This window comes from Chiloscyllium plagiosum, unplaced genomic scaffold (assembly GCF_037043375.1).
Source record: "Chiloscyllium plagiosum isolate Xiang-an unplaced genomic scaffold, Cpla_swu_hap1 HiC_scaffold_16, whole genome shotgun sequence".
Classification (NCBI taxonomy): domain Eukaryota; kingdom Metazoa; phylum Chordata; class Chondrichthyes; order Orectolobiformes; family Hemiscylliidae; genus Chiloscyllium; species Chiloscyllium plagiosum.
The window spans coordinates 80,897,538-80,918,091 of record NW_028270154.1 but is presented as its reverse complement, the minus strand read 5'-3'; the positions used below and the strand labels follow the sequence as shown (position 1 = coordinate 80,918,091).

Sequence of the window (20,554 nt, the reverse complement as noted above, 5' to 3'; positions counted from 1 at the left end):
TGTGATGTAACTGAAATTATACATTGAAGAATTGATTGTCTGTTAAGCCTTTCATCTGTTAGAATACAGTGATAATTTCACTTCTTCATGAATGTACTACATTCATGTAGAACTCTGAGCTCAAAAACTGCATGAATTTATGTAAAACTCTGTTATCTCACTTTTTAGATTGGAATCAATCTAAACATCAGGTCATAGACAGAGAACACAGGGCGCTAACACCTTCAACATATTGTCTAGCTATCACCATTGTTAACAGCTAACCCGAGAATGCAACTTTCAAAAAAAGGGTTTTGTGATTTACACATGAAAGAAGTGAAACTATCACTGTATTCTAACAGAGGAAAGGCTTAACAGACAATCAATTCTTCAATGTATAATTTCAGTTACATCACACTGCAAATTTTTGCTATAAATTCTGTGTTATGATCGAGCCCTCCACAATCACCTGACGAAGGAGCGTCGCTCCGAAAGCTAGTGTGCTTCCAATTAAACCTGTTGGAATATAACCTGGTGTTGTGTGATTTTTAACTTTTTGGACCAGGATTGTGCTGGTTGATCAAATATTCCGGATAACCAAAGGGTATGCATAACCGCAGTAAACCCTGTTGAAACAAAGCTTTGAGACATCAATACACCTCAAAAAATCGATATAAAAAACATCAACACTCCTCCTAAAATCAATGTGAAAACACACAGTAATAGAAGTGTAATGCAGGGGGAATACATGTTACTGTTATACTTTACAGCATAAATTCCCAGGCATTGCAGTAGATCACAGTATTTGAGGTATTGTATATAATTTTTGCTGATTTATCAAGAGCTTGATAAGGTTGTTTTAGCAAGGAAAGCTAATGGAATTTTACAAGTTGTTGTGAAGAGAATTGAATCAAGTAGGTAGGCCCTGTTTCAGTTATACAGGGTAGTGGTGAGATCACATCTGGAGTACTGTTACACGATTAGCCTCCATATTTAAGGGAGAATATATATGCATCAGATGCAATTTGTAGAAGATTTACTAGATTAATACATGGAATGGACAGGTTCTGGTACGAGGGAAAAGTTGGACAGGCTAGGCTTGTAACTACTAGAGTTTAGAACAGTAAAAGGTGACTTAATTGAAACATAAATGATCCTGAGGTGTCTTGATAGGCTCGGGCGACTGTCTGTGTGGAGTTTACACGTTCTCCCCATATCTGCGTGGGTTTCCTCTGGATGCTCTGGTTTCCTCCCACGATGCAGGTTAGGGTGAATTGGTCATGCTAAATTGCTCATTAATGTTCAGGGATGCGAACTTTACGGGGAATTAGTCAAGAGTAAATGTACTCTTCGGAGGGTCGGTGTGGACGTATTGGACCGAAGGGCCTGTTCCCACACTGTAGGGATTCTATTCTAATTTGCTTACTCAGACACAGCATAACACCATGTGCTGTATGAGGTTCTTACCCTTATGTTCCAAAGCCAATGTCTTAGTGAACAAAATGCCAAGGAGCTGTCCAAGTGATGGCCAGATGCCACAAGGTGTTGCAATGTATGCATTTAGGCAGATGTGCTAGGATATTTTGAAAACCATTGATCCAACTGATGTCAGCGTAACACTCAACACATTTACTATATAGATGAATACATTCTATGATTTTCTAATCTACATTTAAATTAAGGATCTCCATCCAAAGCACTTTCTTCATTGTACTTTCTAGTGATCTGTTGTCTTCTCTTCACAGAACATGGAAAAGGAAAATCACACTAGTGTAGCTAATTAGGGACATTCAATTTAACTGCTGTGGTTCTGTTCACCGAGCTGCAAACGTTTCGTCCCCTGTCTAGGTGACATCCTCAGTGCTTGGGAGCCTCCTGTGAAGCGCTTCTGTGGTGTTTCCTCTGGCATTTATAGTGGCCTGTCCTTGCCGCTTCCGGTTGTCAGTTTCAGCTGAAACTGACAACCGGAAGCGGCAAGGACAGGCCACTATAAATGCCGGAGGAAACACCACAGAAGCGCTTCACAGGAGGCTCCCAAGCACTGAGGATGTCACCTAGACAGGGGACGAAACGTTTGCAACAAAAACTTCCAGCTCGGCGAACAGAACCACAGCAACGAGCACCCGAGCTACAAATCTTCTCACAAACTTTGAACATTCAATTTAAGTGTGAGTAATTCCCTAAGCCTGAATAAATCAGCTAAACATACTCAATTTACTAAGCATAAAAAACAAAAGAACCGTGGATGCTGGAAATCAGAAAGAAAAACAGAAACGTTGGGAAATCTCAGCCGTTCTGGCAGTATCTGTGGAGAGAACATTCACTGGACCTGAAATGTTAATTCTGCTTTCTCTCCACAGATGCTGCCAGACCAGCTGAATTTTCCCAGCATTCCTGTTTGTGTTACGCTTCACATACTTCACAGTTGTCACTTAATGATCGTGAAGAGGTAGGACAGATAAAGTGAAAGACACAATTGGTGAAGGGACAATTGGTGAAGGGACACAATTGGTGAAGGGACAATTGGTCATAACTCAAAATGTTGAGTATTTCTCCTGACCTGCCTATGGATGTAAATATTTTTTATGGACCTAGAAATCAGCAAAATATATTGCAGGACATCTGACACTATACCCTCAGATGGGGACAAAATGATTGTTATCATTGAGTGGGGAGAACAGCCACAGAAATAGCATAATAGGTGGAAAAACCATCCTCATTCAAAGTACATATTGACCAAGTAATTAATTGAGCAATATGTACTTTGAATGAGTATGGTTTTTCCACCTATTAGGAGAAGTAGGAACAATAATTGAATTGTAGAATTAGGTAGTAGACATAATCTAATAAACTCTAAGAACCACATCTCTAGCAAGGGATTTCTAGAACTCTAATATGATGCATTTGTGATGTGAGATTGAGTCCAGTATGAGGTCATTCATTCTGTACCTGTGAATCCATTCAGATCAAATTCCCCAGAACGTAACACAGTTATTGAGCCACTGATGCTATGATGACGAGCTCCGTGAGTTGTCGACCTCTTTTTGATTTTATTTACCAGGTGAGTTTCAGTATTTAAGGAAACTTCCACATGCATTGTAAAATTTAAATGGAGATTACATATATATTTGCTATCCACAGATTTAAATATTGGGGGCCACTGGGGGATGGGTGGAGGGGAGCTAGCTCAGTTGTCTGGATGGCTGATTTGCGGTGCAGACTGATATCAACTCATGGTTCAATTCCCACACCAGCTGAGGTCACCATGAAGGTCCAGCCTTCTCAATCCTGCCACTTGTCCAAGGCGTGATGACCTTCAAATTAAACTCATCACCTGTTGCCTCTCTCTGTACTGAAAGAACAGCTCTATGATCCTCTGATTATTCAAATCACTACCTTTCTACCATGGGTCACCTGAAAGCAGTTGACTATCCAGGCTTAAACAAAGAATGCTAATTTTCAGAAAACTGATTGCTGAAGGATTGAATTGGAATCAACTTTACATACAGTTAGAGGCATTTAGCTGCACAGTTATAAACCAGCACCTTGTCACCAATCAACAGCAGTTTAAATCAGTGTCTATTCATAGGAGGCAAAATATTGCGGCATGGTGGCTCAGTGGTTAGCACTGCTGCCTCACAGCACCAGGGACCTGGGTTCAATTCCCACCTCTGGCAACTGTCTGTGTGGAGTTTTGCTCGTTCTCCCTATGTCTGCGTGGGTTTCCTCCCACAGTCCAAAGATGTGCAAGTTAGGTCAATTGGCCATGCTAAATTGCCCGCAGTGTTAGGTACATTAGTCAGAGGGGAATGGGTCTGGGTGGGTTGCTCTTCGGAGGGTCACCGTGGACTTGTTTGGCCGAAGGGCCTGTTTCCACACTCTAGGGAATCTAATCTAATCTAATCTACTCAGCCAATTCAGAGATGTTATTAATACCCTAGACCCTGCTGACTCAGACGTAGAGACACTACCTTGCAACACAGCAGCACTTCATAAGGGCCAAGGTATTTTTCAGAGATATTATTACACATCCTTGGTGCAGGTAAACTTTAATTTGGGCCTCCTGTCTAAAAGCCATTGTGCCACATTCATAGGGGTCAATTTTTGCTTTATATTCAGAAGTACTTTCTCGCACAACTGAATGTTTTTCTTTCCAACACTAAATCATCTGTGTTACTTTTCACCTGTTATCCACCATCACTGAACTACCCATGTTTCAATTATTCAACTGATCTGCAGAGCCTGTTAATGGCAGAGGTTGACACTAAAGGCGAGGGAGGAAAGAGAGAGACAGGGACTTAATTTAAAATGGAGTTGTCACAGAGGGGTCAATTGCTTTTTTCATATAACTGGAAGTGCTATCACATACAAAAAAAATTTTTCCCACCACCAAACCATTGTGACTTTTTTTGTTTTTAACTATTTACCACCATCAGTAAATCACCCATGTAGCCAATTAGATAGTTATATACAAAGCCCGTTAAGGGCATTGCAAACCACCAAAAGGTGGGGTGGGTGGGACAGGGTTAGAGACAGGAGGAAGGGGCTAAATCAAAATGTAGTTTGATGAAGAGATAAAGCACTCTACCCACTGTGAGGCCTACCTCTCTTGAAAGGCATCGAGAGTATTGGTGGACACTGCTTATTTCCTCTCTAAGGACATTGAGGCATGAATGTAATATAGAGGCCAATTGAATCTTCAGTTAATTTGCAAACCTGGATACAATTAAAATCAATCCATATACAATCAACACAGTGGTGCTGTGAATAGAGTCCCTACCACTGGACCATGAGGAGGCCTGGGTTTAAGTATTGCCTATTCCAGAGATGTGTATTAACATATCTGAGCAGGTTGATTAGAAAGTATCCTCCAAATAATACAGGAGATGCTTTTGTGGCACAGTGGCCATGTGCTAGGACCTTTGTGCTAGGAGGGCTGGGATCAGGTTCATCCTGCTCCGTAGGTATGTAATAACAACAGCCTGATGCAAAAATATCTAGAAATAAGACATAACTCAGTGCATTAGAACCAGCTTCAGGATGTAGTGATATCTTTGCTGATTTTAACACCAACTGCTCCACAGTAATAAAATAATCTGCTCCTCAATGATAAAATGACACACATCGATTCTTTAATTACCACAATTTCAATATCAGTCGATCTTCTTGAGTTAGATGTTACATGAACTCTGGATAAAATCTTCTACAATGTAAGACAATGTCTTTCTAAATCATCTTTAGCCAGAAGCAGAACTTAATAGTGAGGCCTACTCTTAGAATCACCCTCCTTGAATAGTAACAGAGACCCTGCAAAGGTAGCATCAAGTAATAGTGATTGTCCATGAGCTTATCCCAGACCACTTCTCCTTCATGTTCTATGGAGAATAGTTCATGAGTTTTGAGAAGATTTGTGAGATTTGACAAGAGTTCTCATGTGCTTCATAAGCAGTTTCCTTGTTTTTTTTGTGAGGAGTACTATAGTATGCGAGAAAAGTTTGCATTTTGATTGAAGGAGTAATACATTTAATGAAATGCAATTTTTTCTGATGAGATGTCAAACTGAGATCCAGCCACTTGTTCTGCTGCAAACAAATGATTACAATGAATGTTGTAAATAACTGGAGTTAACTTGGATAACTTTCTTCTTCAGCTAACTTCAAGGAAGGAAAAATGACTCATTGTTGTGGCAGATATCTTGAAGTGTACAAATCTAAAAATAATTCCTGAAAGAACTGCAGATGATGTAAATCAGACAAAAAACAGAAGTTGCTGGAAAAGCTCAGCATGTCTGGCAGCATCTGAGCTTTTCCAGCAATTTCTGTTTCTGTTTCTAAAAATAATTCATTACTGGAAGCATTTGGGGGACATTCTGACAATGTAATCGACTCCATTAAATACAGATCTTCACATGACATTTCTAACTCAAGAATTATCACATTCCATACAGTATTCATTTTCTTTAACTCTACTTCTTTTTATAAGCCTAAAACAGTTCCCAAACCAAGCACTCATCTACTTTTGTCTCAAGAAGGTTAAACACCTTTAGTGCTACGCCCAACTTCAATGTTCATGTATCTGTTTTTGAAAATGGAAGCAGCAAATGTGGTTATGAGTAACAGGGGTGCAATCTCAACAATCGATATAGGATGTTAAATACTTCAGCTGTTAAATTACAGATACCCCACTATGATAATGTTGGTTTGTAAAATCAGTTGTGGAGCACAAATGAAATAGAAAACACTTATTTTAAACTTGACATACTGTTTTAAGGATTTAACTCCCTTGGCAGTTTTCTCAGTTCCAATGAGTTTTAACAATTCTTTGACATCTAAACAATTATGAATCAATGAACATGGTGCAGCACATTCTGTCCTTCAAACATTCTGCACAATTTAATACAATCTGATGTGATTGAAACCTCAAATCCAAATCCACATTCCTGCCTACTCTAATAACTTTTTATCGCCTTTATTACCAAGAACATATTTGTTTTTAATCCGTTCATGGGATGCAGGCATCAATGGTTAGGCCAGCATTTATTGTCCATTCCTAATTTCCCAGAGGGGAGTTAAGAGTCAGCTCCATGGCTGAGAGTCTAAAGTCACATCTATCGGACCTTCCAGTCACTGCCCGTTTCAATTCCTTCAACCACTCCCTTTCCAACATGAACATCCTTAGCCTCCTCCATTGCCAAAACAAACCACAGCTCATATTGGAGGAACAGCACCTTATCTTTCGCCTGGGCACCCTACAACCCAGGGGTCTCAACACTGAGTTCTCCAATTACAAATAACCTCCCTCCCTATCCTCTGACTCCCTTCCCAGCCCCATCGTCTCCCTTCCAATGCTCTCTGCCACCAACTGGATTAATTCCTCCCATTGACCAACCAGGTCGTACCCTCTATCTGTCTTCACCTATCCCCACTTCACCACCTTGCCCCTGTGTTCCCCCTTTATCTGCAGCTCCAGTCCTGAAGAAGGGTTACACCTGAAATGCCAACTTCTCCACCTCCTGATGCTGCCTGGCTTGATGTGTTCTTCCAGCCTCCTGCCTGTCTACTTTGGATTCCCGCATCTGCAGTTTATTTTTGTCTCAGATCAGGTAAGGACATCAGATTTCTTTCTCTAAAGGGCATTAGTGAACCAGTTGGGGGTTTTTAACAAAGATGAAGAACAGTCACATCATTATTTTAGAACTTTTAAAAGTTGAACTCAATTTTCATCATCTGCAATGGTGGGATTTGAATTCATGTTTCTACGGCATTAGCCAGGGCTCTGGTTTACTAGTCCAATGACATTGTCACATACCCTACCATTCCCTGTGTCTCCAACTCTGCTTTACAAATATTCAATGACTCTGCTTGTAGTATCTTTTCTGAAGGATAATCATATTAGTCTTGAAACATTAACTGTTTCTTTTTCCACAGATCTGCTGAGTACCTCCATTATTTTCAGTGTTTGTTTCAGATTTCCAGCATCTGCAGTAACTTGCTTTTATTTGACTAGTTAGGAGACTTGACATATAGGCAAAAAGGTTACAGCAATAGTGGCATCCCTCAGAAACCCTTCTATGTCCAACTTATATAAATGTAGATGCAGATTGGAGAGATAGGAATAATAACAATCAAAGTTTACTGATTAATCTAAATTAGAGGATATTTCAAATTGTGAAGAAGAATGTGCAGAAATTGCAAAGGGACGTGGGCAAAGCAACATAGTGAAACTGGTACAGAGGGAAAAATAATGAAGGGGTTGAAAGGGATAAATGCAAAATGAAAAGCTTTGACTTCATGTCACTTTTTAATCAATATTTAAATTATGCTTAGCTTATACGTTGCTCAGGTTTCTGTTGGAGTGCTTCATTTAGTTCAGGGTACCTGACTGCAGTAAGAATTCAATTTGTGTTGCAGATGAGATAGATTGAGGGCATATTTGAATCATACCAGGATTCAAAGAAAGGATCAGAATATTGCTGCTGCCAAGTGTGGATCCCACTGCCTGATGCCAGAAGTGTAATTACATTGTGAGTTGTGTCATATGTGATAAGCATGCATGCAGGGAGTGTTCACTAGATGCTAGAGACAAATCACATGTCAATCAGCACATCATGTCGATTTGAGACTTCTAGTAGCACAGTGACAGTGTCCTGGCCTCTGAGACAGAAGGCCCAAATTCACATTCCACCTGCTTCAGAGGTGTTCCGTAACATATCTATAATGGTTGATTGAGCAATATCTATAATGTTGATTTAACTCTAATGTTGCCATTTTGTAGCTCAACGTTTCAGCTAGCTCCATCTGGTAGACATACACAGTTGAATACATGTTCAGCAGCAGTTAGAATTCAATCGTCTTAAAGGGAGCATCAACTTGCTGATTGAATTTTACCAACTCAGTTATATCTTTAGAAGAGTTTGCTGGTTTTCAGAATTGGTTGAAGTTTCTGAAGTCTACATCAAGTGGTTTAACATGTGCTAAGGATCAGAGACACTATACAAAGAACTCACTCCCCAACATAAATATAGCTATTTTCACTTTCTTTGGCTAGCAAATGACAGGAAGAATTAAAAGAAATCCTGCACAGCAGGACAGGCCACTTGAAGAGGGAGGAGGGGAGGATATGAAGAGCTTTCAGTTGGAGACTATATCTGCTGAGGATGTTCAGGGACCAATTCTTCTCCCTAATGATCACCATTGCATGAACGATAACCCTGAGACACTTTATTCACAAAGAGATTAATACATGGCACTCTGCCTTGCCAGAGAGAAGCAAGTGTTATGCACACAAAGCAGGTGATACACTTTGTAGGTGTTGCCTGGCAACTCTGGGATAAAGTACAGTTGAATGAAATTCCACTTCTTCAACATCTAGCTGGTGTGCGGCATTGCATGCAAGTCGTTGTTTGGTATCCTGGCAACAATCATGATGCTTCTTTCTGCAGCAGTCTGCTATTTCAGCCAGAACAAAATGGAATGAAGATTGTCATTCTAAGAGAGGATATCAGGTTTATGCTCCACAAGGTCACAGCCTCTCCTTCAGAGCTCCACCTAGGAACTGTGGCAAGACAGATTGCTGGACTGCTATGACACCCCAGAAGCTCCTTTGAACAATGGTATCAACATATATATTGCAGTTACCTGTACCTGTGTGGCAGCAAGTTGAGCTTGCATGGCAGAAGTCTAGGTTCTGGTTTAGAAACTGGAAACTGTGCCATCAGAATATATTAACATGGCTGGATCTGCAAGTATTGACATGAAGTTGACCAGTACTTCCATGTTGGAGAAGATGGACTCCAGAGGCCCGTGTAAGGTTGGTAATGCACAGCTCAACACTCCTTGATATTAACTCCAGGCTTTCTGGCAAGTTTGTCAATACATCAAGCATTTCACTGTTCATACCCTTCAGCCTTTTACAGAGAGAACTGCATTAAAGTCCATTGTGTGGTGTCCACCACTATCAGTAACTTCATTTCAGCTGGTGGTCTCCCCACCACTGCCTCCAAATTCATAGTCTCCTAATCCCACACAACTCACTTCTACCTCCTTCCCAAAATCTACAAACAGGACTGCTTGGGCAGATTCATTAATTCTGCTTGCTCCCACCCCATGGAATTCATCTCTTCCCATCTTGACTCGATTTTTTTTCATCTTTCCAGTGCCTTCTACTTACATTCATGATTTCTCTCCCGCTTTACGTCAGTTTCAGAATTTCCCGTTCATGGGTCTAGCTGCCTTCCCTTTATCATTGACGCGCAATCCCCCTACACATCCATCCCCCATAAGGATGGTCTAATTCTTCTTGGAAAAAAGGCCTGAACCGTCCCCATCCACCACCACCCTCCCCTGTCTGGCTGAGCTTGTCCTCACTATGAACAACTTCTCCTTTAACTCCTCTCACTTCCTTCAGATCAAATGTGTGGCCATGTGGACCTGCATGGGCCCCAGTTATGCCTGTGTTTTAAGGGATATGTGGAATATTCCTTGTTTCAGTCTTACTCCAGACTCCACCCACAACACTTTCTCTGGTTATATCAATGGCATCATCAGTGCTACTTCCCTCTCTTGTCCTGAATTGGGAAAGTTTATCTACTTCATTTTCAATTTCCACCCCACTCTCACCTTCACTTAGTCCATCTCTGAAGCCTTCATTTCCTTCCTCAGCATGTCTTTTTCCAATTCTGGGCACAGGCTGGCCACAAATATCCACAAAAACCCACTGACTCCCACAGTTACCTTGACTATACATCCTCATACCTTGCTTCCTGTACCTACACTTTACCTGCACTTCACACAATCTAGTCTCCTGTATTTACTGCTCACATACGGTCTACTTTACATTAGGGAAACAAAGTGCAGGCTGGGTGACTGCTTTGCAGGACATCTATGTTTTGTCCGCAAGAAATACCCTGAGCTTCCAGTTGCCTGATATTTCAAAACACCACCTTGTTCCCTATCCAACATTGCTGTCTAAGGCTTGCTGCAGTGTTCCATCGAAGGTCAGCACAAGCCGGAAGAACAGGACCTCATTTTCTATATGGGAATACTACAGCCTTCTGGACTTAATATTAAGTTCAACAATTTTAGGGCCTGACGCCATGTTCTTACACCAACCTCCACGCATCAGACCTTGTCGTCACATAGCTTGCTACCTCATACACTTTTTGTCAGCTACTTATAGTCCATTAGCAGCTCTTCATTCCCCCAGGTGGGCTTTAAATTACTCCTTCATCTGTCTTACTGATTTTCTCTCTCTTTGGGTTCTATCTCCATCCATCGTTTGCTCTCCCCCTTCCCCCCACCCAAACTTCTGCATAAATATAAACCTTTTCCAAGCTACCGTCAGTTCTGAAGAAGAGTCACTGGACCTGAAACATTAACTCTGACTTTACTTCACAAATGCTGCCACAACTCCTGAGTTTTACCAGCAATTCTGTTTTTGTTTCTGATTTCCAGCATCCATAGTTCTTTTGGTTTTCCATTAAATCCTCATCTGACTGTAGAAGAACTCATACACAAATTCATGCTCTGGTAATCTGGTACTTGTATTGCCTTTCTCCTGCCCAGGCTGGAGGCCACTTATGTCCCATATCTCACCATGCACAGATCCCACTTCTAAGCTTTCCTTTACAGTATGTGTAATGTCAGTATCCGAGCTGGTAACGAGGTATGACAGTGACTGACAATGTTTCTTTTTATCGTTATTTTCTTGTTCTTCAGTTCTTTGTCTTCCATAACTGCCTGGATAACAGACTTGGGTATCTGAAAAGTACAAGTGCAGAGTTTGCGAAGAGGAGAGGGAGAAACCAAGGAATGCATGCTTACACCATCTGCACCTTGCAAGTCAGAAGAGATTATTAAATGAAGGGAAATAGGATTGTAAAGTGGAGTAAGTGCAAGCATATTATCAGCTTCAGTGACAGTAGCTCTGCCATTGCCCTGGTCTCAGCCATTACTGCTCAATGATGGTGAGCACTGACTTCTCCAAGGGAGAAAGGAATGTCACCTTAGTAACTGTTGCCTAAGGTTGCACACCACCTTGTCCTACAAGAGAGACAGAAATGTGTAAGAGGGTGTAATAAGCTTTGATTGGGTGACGAGATTACCATCACTGACTAAGTGGCAATGTGAGCAAGCTGCGAGTTGTGTGAGGTATGAGGCTTGGATCAGTGCAAAGGATAGAAGGTGAGGTACAGGAGCAGCAGTACCACCTGCAAAATGTACTGCAAAACTTTACCCAGGCTCCTTAGGTAGCATCTTCTAAACCCATGAACACTCCCATTTTGAAAGAGAAGGACAGATGCATGGGAACATCATCATTTGCAAAATCCCCCCTCCCCCCCAAGTCACTCACTATCCTGATTTGGAAATATATTGCCCTTCCTTTAACTGTTGCTGGATGGATATCCCAAACTTGCTCCCAAACAGAAGATCTACCTAGACCCAATGGACGTGTCAAAGAGGACGGACCTCCACCACCTTTTCAAGAGTAATCAGGGATGGTTAATAATAAATGATGGTCCAATCAATGAAGCACATGTTCCCTCAATGAGTTAAAGAAAAATTAAGAAAGCAAGATGTGAGTACAATTAACAGAGAATGATGATCAATGAATGTTGAAGATGCAATTCACTGAGTCATGTGAGAGTCTACTGGCACAGTTGGTAAAACATTAAGATGCATTTTATGACCACTGTGATATCTTTTCTAAAACCTCAGAACTTGACACCTTCTCAATGTCTAATTTCTCTAATTTCCCTTGAATACTTTCAGCCCGGCTGTTGCACTGAGTGGTCCCTTTAAGACTTCTGCCAGGCCATGCACGTTACCAGTTTGTTTTCTGCATGGCATATTCCAGATTCCTGTGCGATCTTGCATATGTGTAATATAAAGACAGCACTGACCTGAGATTAGTCACTATAATTATCTGATCCTATTGCCTTTGCAAACATTGGATGATCTCGTCCCATGTGTGATATCTGACCTACTCTCCTCCTCTTGCAGCAAGACCTCCAGTTCAGTAAAAAATAAATGGGAAGCAAAAGTTCTGCTTGGTCAGTAGCCTGATCAGTTTTCCTCAGTAAACCACTGGAGGCAATCACAGAACTGGTAATTTCTTGTTTTTTAATATACCTTAATTTGAAGCCAGGACAACAGCTCTCTCATCTTTTCCTGTCCAAAACAGTTCTGCAGGTTGCTGCTAACCCATGCTTGTCTCCCTTCTGCTCACCTCCTCACTCCAATTTCTGGGCTGTGTTCAGCTGAAATTTCTATTCCTTGACCAATGAAGAGCATCGGGTCACCCAGACAGTGATGACATCTTGGAGGTTTTGAGCAAAAGAGATCTGAGTTTCAACTTCCAGGCAGTCTCTGGTCTTCGTCTACAGACAGATGTTGCAGGCATGAGACCAATTTTAATTTGAATGAAGGGAGGAACAGAGAATTAGAGTCAGGGGAAGGGAATAATGGGAAGTGATAATAACAGGTTAGGAACAAGGAGGTGATAGGGAGACAGGAGGAGGAGAGGGAGAAGTGAGGGAAAGGTGGATGGGAAGCAGTTGGGAAGGGAGAAGTGAAGAAAGGGTTCAGGGAGAGGGGGGAGTGAAGAAAGGGGACAGGGAGAGGGAAAGTGGGAAAGAAGAGAAACAGAGATTGAAATTATTAAATAAATAAATCATAAGCAAATATAAAGCATTGAGGGATAAATAAAGACAAGAAAGAAAGCAAGGAAAGAATTGGGAGACTCTTTAGGCATCAATAGAAATGATCATAATTGATGTCGGCCTCAGTCAGAACGTTGGGTTGGAGATGGGCACTGAGTGTTGGATGGGCTGGGAGGAAGTGAAAAAAGGTAGAAGTGGAGAGGGGACTATGAGAAATGGGTGAAGAAGGGAAGAATCTATCTCAGAGAAAGGGAGGTAGCCAGTTATCTGTTTAGGCTTCAATGGGGTAACAGGAAAAAGTGCATGATTTTTGCTCCTTAATGAAGATTCATTTTCTGTGAACACATAGCCACACCTTCCTTTGGCCTCTTAAATTGCAGACTTCATTTGCTCACCATTTTGTAAATATGGTTACCATATTTTTGTGGCTTTACATGTGGTCCCTTTTGCAGTGGTTCTCTCTGACCAAGAAATGAGTTTTGCAATCATAAAGATAGACTGGATGGCTATCACGCAGCATATGGTGTCACATCACTTCCTTGAACATCCTTTTCTATGCTTTATACTCATACCATTGGAATCTGGGGCTTACGCATCATTTTTATTACATAATAGATGTGTTGAACTACACTGTTTAACACACACAATTATAAATTTCACAACTTACCAATAACTGATGGACGGTTGACATTTGTTTGTAAATTCGGAATAACTACTGAGTAGGTGGCAGGCCGATAGGGGTAAATGGTTGCTGGAGTTGTCGAAACAATATTTTGACCACTGCCAGGAAAAACGTTTGAAGGAACACCCAATGCAAATCGTTTTTTTTTCCCTGGTCGTGGCTGGTACACCCATCCTAAGGGGAAAAAGTAATGTAGTAAATTATAGTATGAAATTTGCACCTATTCAGATGTTAAACTAAGTGGACAAATTTCATTATTTAATAGTTTGATAAAATAAACATCATTAATGCACTTACTGAGTGTTAGATAGGTTTGGTTGGTTGAGTGGTGGATTGGAGCCCTTAAGATTTTGGACCTAAGCCTCAGTAGGATCATTGTGCTTTTTCTTCTCTGAAAACTGATAATATTTAAAAGCACGTCGGACAGCTAGAGTTTCATTATAAGGACTACTGTCATTGCATGGTATGGTGTCAAATGTAATTTCTTCAGAAGACTTCTGATGGTTGATAACAAAGTGGAGTTCAGTATTACGTCATGCAAGAATCTTAGGTCAAATAAGATGAGTCTCTGCTTCTGATCTTTTAATGATCATTTTCATTTTGTTTTACGCAATGGTACTCTTTCTTTCTGTCAGGTATTTGCAGGGTGTGAGTTAATACAATTAATCCGTTTCAATCTGGGCCTTTCAAAATTACCCTTCTAGAATAATGATCCTACAATCTTCTCATAATTCATTTTTAATACTCACAGGGTAAGTTAGAGAGTAACTCTCTTTAATGTTTCATCAGTGTGTGACTTACAACGCCAACATGCATGTATAGAGCACCTTTGACACAATGAATTATGCTAATGTGTTAGAACTGGGTAGTACTTCTCAAAGGGGGGCTGGAAATTCAGCCTCAGATGTAGGTGCAAATCTTGATTCATGGCTCAAACCTACAACCTTTTATTGCAATGCATTATTTGCAGTGCCATGACTGATCATCATCAGAGGGAACCTGATATTCTCTTACTTTATCTCAGTATTTATGATGGAGCACAGGATCCATGTTTTCTCAGCCAAAAGTGAATTTATTGAGATAATTCTCCAACAAAAAAGACATTTTTAAGTGGCAACAAATATAGTAGAGAGAATGCTTGATGATGATGCCATCTGGAAAACTATTAAGATTCTTCTATGCCTTACGACATTTGAAATTTTCTAAATAAGTATAGTTCATGCGCTTCTCATAATATTTTTACATAGACATTAGAGGAATACTTTCATGAAAATTATGACTCAGATTTGCTTTCTGTTTCAGGTTTTAACTCTTCAAGCTGAATTTTAACATCAAAACTGGGTGGATTAGAGTTGTGCTGAAAATGTGTTGCTGGAAAAGCGCAGCAGGTCAGGCAGCATCCAGGGAACAGGAGAATCGACGTTTCGGGCATAAGCCCTTCTTCAGGATTAGAGTTGTATAAGGTACAAATGTTTTAAAAAATGTCACAACTCAACACACCTAAAAGTTTCAACAGAGGCAGGACAATAAAAAAATAGAGGGCAGCAGATCTACTTCTAGGAGGTGAGGAGGCAAATTAAATGATCTTAATGCAGCAGACCTTCCAATCTGGTGGCTAAAGGGAGGCAGGAACATCATATAGTAATGTGCGTTTATAGCACACTTTCTGCGCCAGGAAGAGCAGGAGTGCTTCCCCCCACCCCCAGGTACATTAACTCGCCTTCTCCCCCATAAAAAAGTTTGCTAGAATTGGGATTTGGACCACTTCCTTGGAGCAGACCATCTTCACACCATTCTAAGCACTGGGGGGTGGGCAGACATACAGCACTTACTCCTACAGCCTATTGCTGAATTCAACCCAAAAGGGGTGAAAGGCAAACCTGTCAATCAGAGTGACTCCTGAGTCAGGAACCTGTTAACCATAAAAGACGTATGCTTTGGAGATTTAAAAAAAACTAAACTCCCAGTCTCCCCAGAACTGTCTAATCCTCCCCTGCTATTATCCAAGACTTCACCTTCACTTCAAGATAAAAACAAATCTACATATTCTAACTAGCTTTTAACTCACCAGGAAATTCTTCCCTGTGTTTTTCTTTTATCTTTTGTGCTTCATCATAATAGGGTTTCTTCTGTTCTTCAGTCAGTTTGTTCCACTCCAGGCCGAGTTGGACACTAATTTCAGCATTATTTGCATTGGGGTTTGCCTTGGCTAACGAAGGTCTGTGAATTCGAGCCCAAACCATAAATGCATTCATTGGCCGTTTTATATGCCCACTTCTGTCTTTGGAGGGTGGCATATCATTGATTTCTAAAGCCAGAACAAAGGGAGTAACTGTACAGATGGTTGAAAAAAATTGTGTCATCAGAGTAATGTAGCATGTTAAAGATTTTTTTTAAAAAGCCTTTAAAATCCTGAAAGCACTAAATTTTTGTCTGTGTGTTGGGTGTACAAAGTTTCAAGAATGCCCAGCTGCGTGAACTCAGTCTTTAAAGTGGCTGTCAGAACAGTAGATTTTTGGTCTGGTGGTAGGGGAGATACATTAGAACTCACTAACAAATCACAGAATGAGTGCACAGGCTGTTAGGCACAGACGCTGAGCATAAGGCCTACTTTGGTATAACATCACAGTATGAAGTTTCGGAAAAAAAGTGGGAATATTATATGCCTACCAACCTCACCTTTCATACTTTCTCTCCACACACACTCCTCATGCCTCATCCATGCCAACCCAATGCGTCTCCATCCCACATCATCTCATTCCCATGCCAACTCATGCCCCCCCCGACCATACGCATATCCTCCACACCAGTCTGTGCCAGTTTACCCACTCCTGTAGTCCTATGCCAACATAGTGATAATTAATGCTAACCCATGATCTCCATCCACCATCTGTTGACCTTAAATCAAGTATGCATTGCACCTGGTAGCCACTTTTGACAAATATCAGGATCCATAGAGAGATACAGCAAAATAAGATTCCATAACATTCGAAAGGTCTATTGTAGACTTCAGTCTATTGAAAAAAAACACCCTCATTCAAAAAACCATTAACTATATTTACATTTCTTCAGCAACATCATATCAGGGCTAAATTTAAATGACTGATGGATTTGGATTTGCCTTCTCTGTGAATCACGGCCCACCCTTTTCCCATACCAGCAAAAATTGGATCTGTCAGAAATGGGGAGGGAATCTTTTATGCCATTTTTACAGTATCTTCTTGACTCCAGAGAAATTTGACCTTGTATGTGTCAGTCGAAAATCTTCAATCTGATAGGTTAGAGTGCTCAAATATTTTTCTGTTTTGTTTGTAACTGCATAGTAGAGGCACTAGATTACAGCAAGTCTCCATGAAAACTCTGTAGGCAACTGTGATCAACAGCCAGTGCCATTCCTTTGTTGCTGGCAGCAAAGTCTGGGCCACTAACTGCAGCTTTGAGAAGCCTGTATCCACTTAGTAAATTCACAAAGATTGCACTTATACCTACTTAGCCATCAACATGATTATCGTCCTGCCAGAAGAAGAGGAGGTCAAGTTGGTTCCAAGATAAGATGGATCCTAACATGGCCTTGGAACTATGTGAAGCCACTATAGCAAACTCACCCAATATTCGAGCTATACAAGCTAGCAGTATTATAGGGCATTGTTGATGAATAACTAACCAGGTTCACAAATGGAAGTTGGTCCCCGTCACTGGAGTCAAGAGTGTGGTGCTGGAAAAGCACAACAGATCAGGCAGTATCCAAGGAGCAGGAAAATCAATATTTCGGATATAAGCCCTTCGTCAAGAATTCCTGATGAAGGGCTTATGCCCAAATGTCGATTCTCCTGCTCCTCGGATGCTGCCTGATCTGCTGTGCTTTTTCAGCACCACATCTCAACTCTGAAATCCAGCATCTGCAGTCCGCATTTTCTCCCTGTCACTGGGGATTAGAATTGCTACCATACTTCAATACTCTTTAAGTAATTTCCCTAATGTCATAAGTAGCCTATGCTGGATGCTCTGAACTTGAAACCTGTAAACTTTTTAAATTGCAGAAGTATCACAAAGTTATTTCAATTTCAATCAACCTATACCTAATCTCTCTGAGTTTAGAAAAGTGGAATATACTCTTGATGACAGAGTGCATATTGCACTGCCCAACAGATGGACAGAATTCAATTAACCTGGTTTGGGACCTCTTAAACATGCTGAGGTGTTTGTCTGCATAATAGACACTTGATTAATCTACAAATAAATATATATAAAAGTGTTGGATTTAGCCTATGGGGTACCGAGTAAACTTGAAAATCTTGGTTTAATTCTGGTCAATGCAAACAAATGATTTCAGGTATGGAATAAAGGTGAAATTAGAGTGGTTTCAGAATTTGCATGAGGAAGCTTAGGATAATCCATCTCTGAAAATGTGAAACTGGAGGGTTCAGTGAAAACTCGGTTCTGATTTATCCTAATCACGTGCAGTCAGTTCTGTTCTAGCGTGGTAGTTCTGATCTCATGCAATCCTGTGTTACAAGAAAGTCATATAATAGCAGCACTATCTAAGTTAATGGGGCCGGAATCGCATTATAACCAGTACAAGCTTTAAAACGTTACGCTTTAGAAACAGTGTCTCAAATTCGTCATCGTATTATACCAAAATTGTGTTAATGAAATGTGTGTTGCAGCAGAATGACCTATAATTGCCAAAGCTTGGACTTGAAGAATGGCCACGTCAGTTACGTGCTACGGGCAGCCTTGGCACAATAACCCAAAAGTAGATTTTGTCCACAAGAGAGGAATAACAAGGGAACTAAAGTTGGTAGAAAATCTGCAGTGAGAAATATTTGTTAATACGTTTAATTTATGATCCTATAACTTGTTTAAGCTCTCTAAAATGTATGGGTTCTTCAAACTTTCATTTTCTCATGAATATTTATTAAGCTTCTAATGTGCATATGTTGCAACAGAAAAAAAATTAAAGTGCCATTAAAAGGTTGTGACAATAATAATTGCTCATATATTTTAAAACAATAAGTATAAACTTCTCAACCTAGGATAAGCAGCAACATGCTACTCTGACACTGTTGATGTCGCAGTACTACACACCAACAAAATATGTATGATTTGTCTGCATATATGATTAAGATTGTGGCTGATTTAGCAAAATGTTCATTTTGATGTTAAAAATACCCCTCAAGAATGTACTGCACTCAAAATAAAATTCAACAGCCGTTATATAAAAAAGTACCTGCTTCTGTAGGAGGAACAGTAAGGGGAACATTTATAGTATTGATTTTCAAGGATGGATCCACTTGCGTCTGTAGCCTGATGTCGCCCAGATTGTTTGATGCTAGTGGTCCAGATAATTTGGCAAATTTGACCACATCACATGTGGAAGATGATCCTTGAAGTTGAAGTTTGATTCCAGGTGGAAGTGGGTGTAAAGTAATAGGCAGTTTTAGATCACTATGTTGTGATCCATCAGTCCCATTCAGATCCTTCAAGAACAATAAATCTTTAGTCTGTTGAGTTCCTCGGTTGGAACTAGAAGGTTTATAATGCTCATCATCTTCTAATTTTATCTTTTCAGTCACATGTTGGCCAGCAATATTTTGATCACCAAAGTCTTTTCTTGAGTTTAACCCTGAAACAAACTTATTTTCACTCTGAAAAACAAATAGAAAATTATGTCATATTAAAGCGAAAATATGGAATGCTATAATTAGTTTGGTGACTCAATTAATTAAAAGGGCCAACATATATTGTGAAACTATTCTGTAGGAACTAGATACTCTGAGGTTATTCCAAGCCCACACAGTGGGGGCTCAAGAAAGCAGTGAGATGTGGAGATTGATATCAAAGTCACAAACCTGCAATGAGGAATAAACAGCCAGAAAGCTATCTCTGAATCAGTATGGTGACTCCTGATAGAAACACAATGCATATGGATGCTTTGTTAAGAACAAGATTCAGAATGTGATCCATGGGTGAACTGTTTGTTGAGACACATGGTCAATGTTGGCACATGAATTATATGCCAGCAAAAGCAAATGCTGTAAGAATGGAACTTTTAAATTTGTTTTTGATAGTTACCAAGTTAAGAAGATACTGCAGAACACTACTATCCAATTAATCTCTTAAGCGAGGCAAGTAAAATCATAAAGAAGGTTAGGTTGTAGTGAGTACATTACAATAAAGACAGCAATGGCACGGATCAGTAATAACATTATGTGCCACTTTCAACATTACTTGCTGCTTTTGCTTTTATGTTCATGTGAAGACCATCATAAAAAAAAATTCAACAGGAAAGTCTAAGGCTTTCAGGCTGCTGCTTCTCCACCTCCTTGTTCAATATTGCATTAATATCAAAGCAGCTCCCAGTGATGTTTCTCAAATGTGGCATGGCTCAAGAGTTTTCAATGAGTGAGGCTCAAGAGTTTTCAATGAGTGAGACTCAACTTTGAATATCTCAACATAATTAATGTTTTCAAGGTATCAAAGTTACAAATCAGGTAAGAGAACAATTTCTAATAAGACGTTCTTTTGAGCTTTCTGTTTCCTTTTATTATTAATTTATCTCAAAACGAAGGCAAATTAAGCAAATATCTATATAATGCCACATCTAATCCTATATTGGGAACTGTGACACCTGGTTATGTTACAGGACAAGTAAATTCAAATCCCTGTTTTAATAATCTAGTATAATGAGTTTAAATGCCACCTGGCAATCTGGGAATCCAAATTCAGCTAAT

At 40.2% G+C, this 20,554-nt stretch overlaps 1 protein-coding gene across 1 annotated transcript in view; it reads right to left on the bottom strand.

The window, feature by feature from the left end:
- LOC122556859 (transcription factor SOX-30-like) overlaps window positions 1–20,554 on the bottom strand; it is a 31,511-nt gene that overhangs the window by 9,093 nt on the left and 1,864 nt on the right. The window contains exons 2-4 of the mRNA XM_087995072.1: window positions 19,051–19,468; window positions 15,889–16,128; window positions 13,806–13,994 (exon numbers count right to left, since the gene is read on the bottom strand). Coding sequence (XP_087851198.1) covers window positions 13,806–13,994; window positions 15,889–16,128; window positions 19,051–19,468 — 847 coding nt within the window. The remainder of the gene's footprint in view (window positions 1–13,805; window positions 13,995–15,888; window positions 16,129–19,050; window positions 19,469–20,554) is intronic.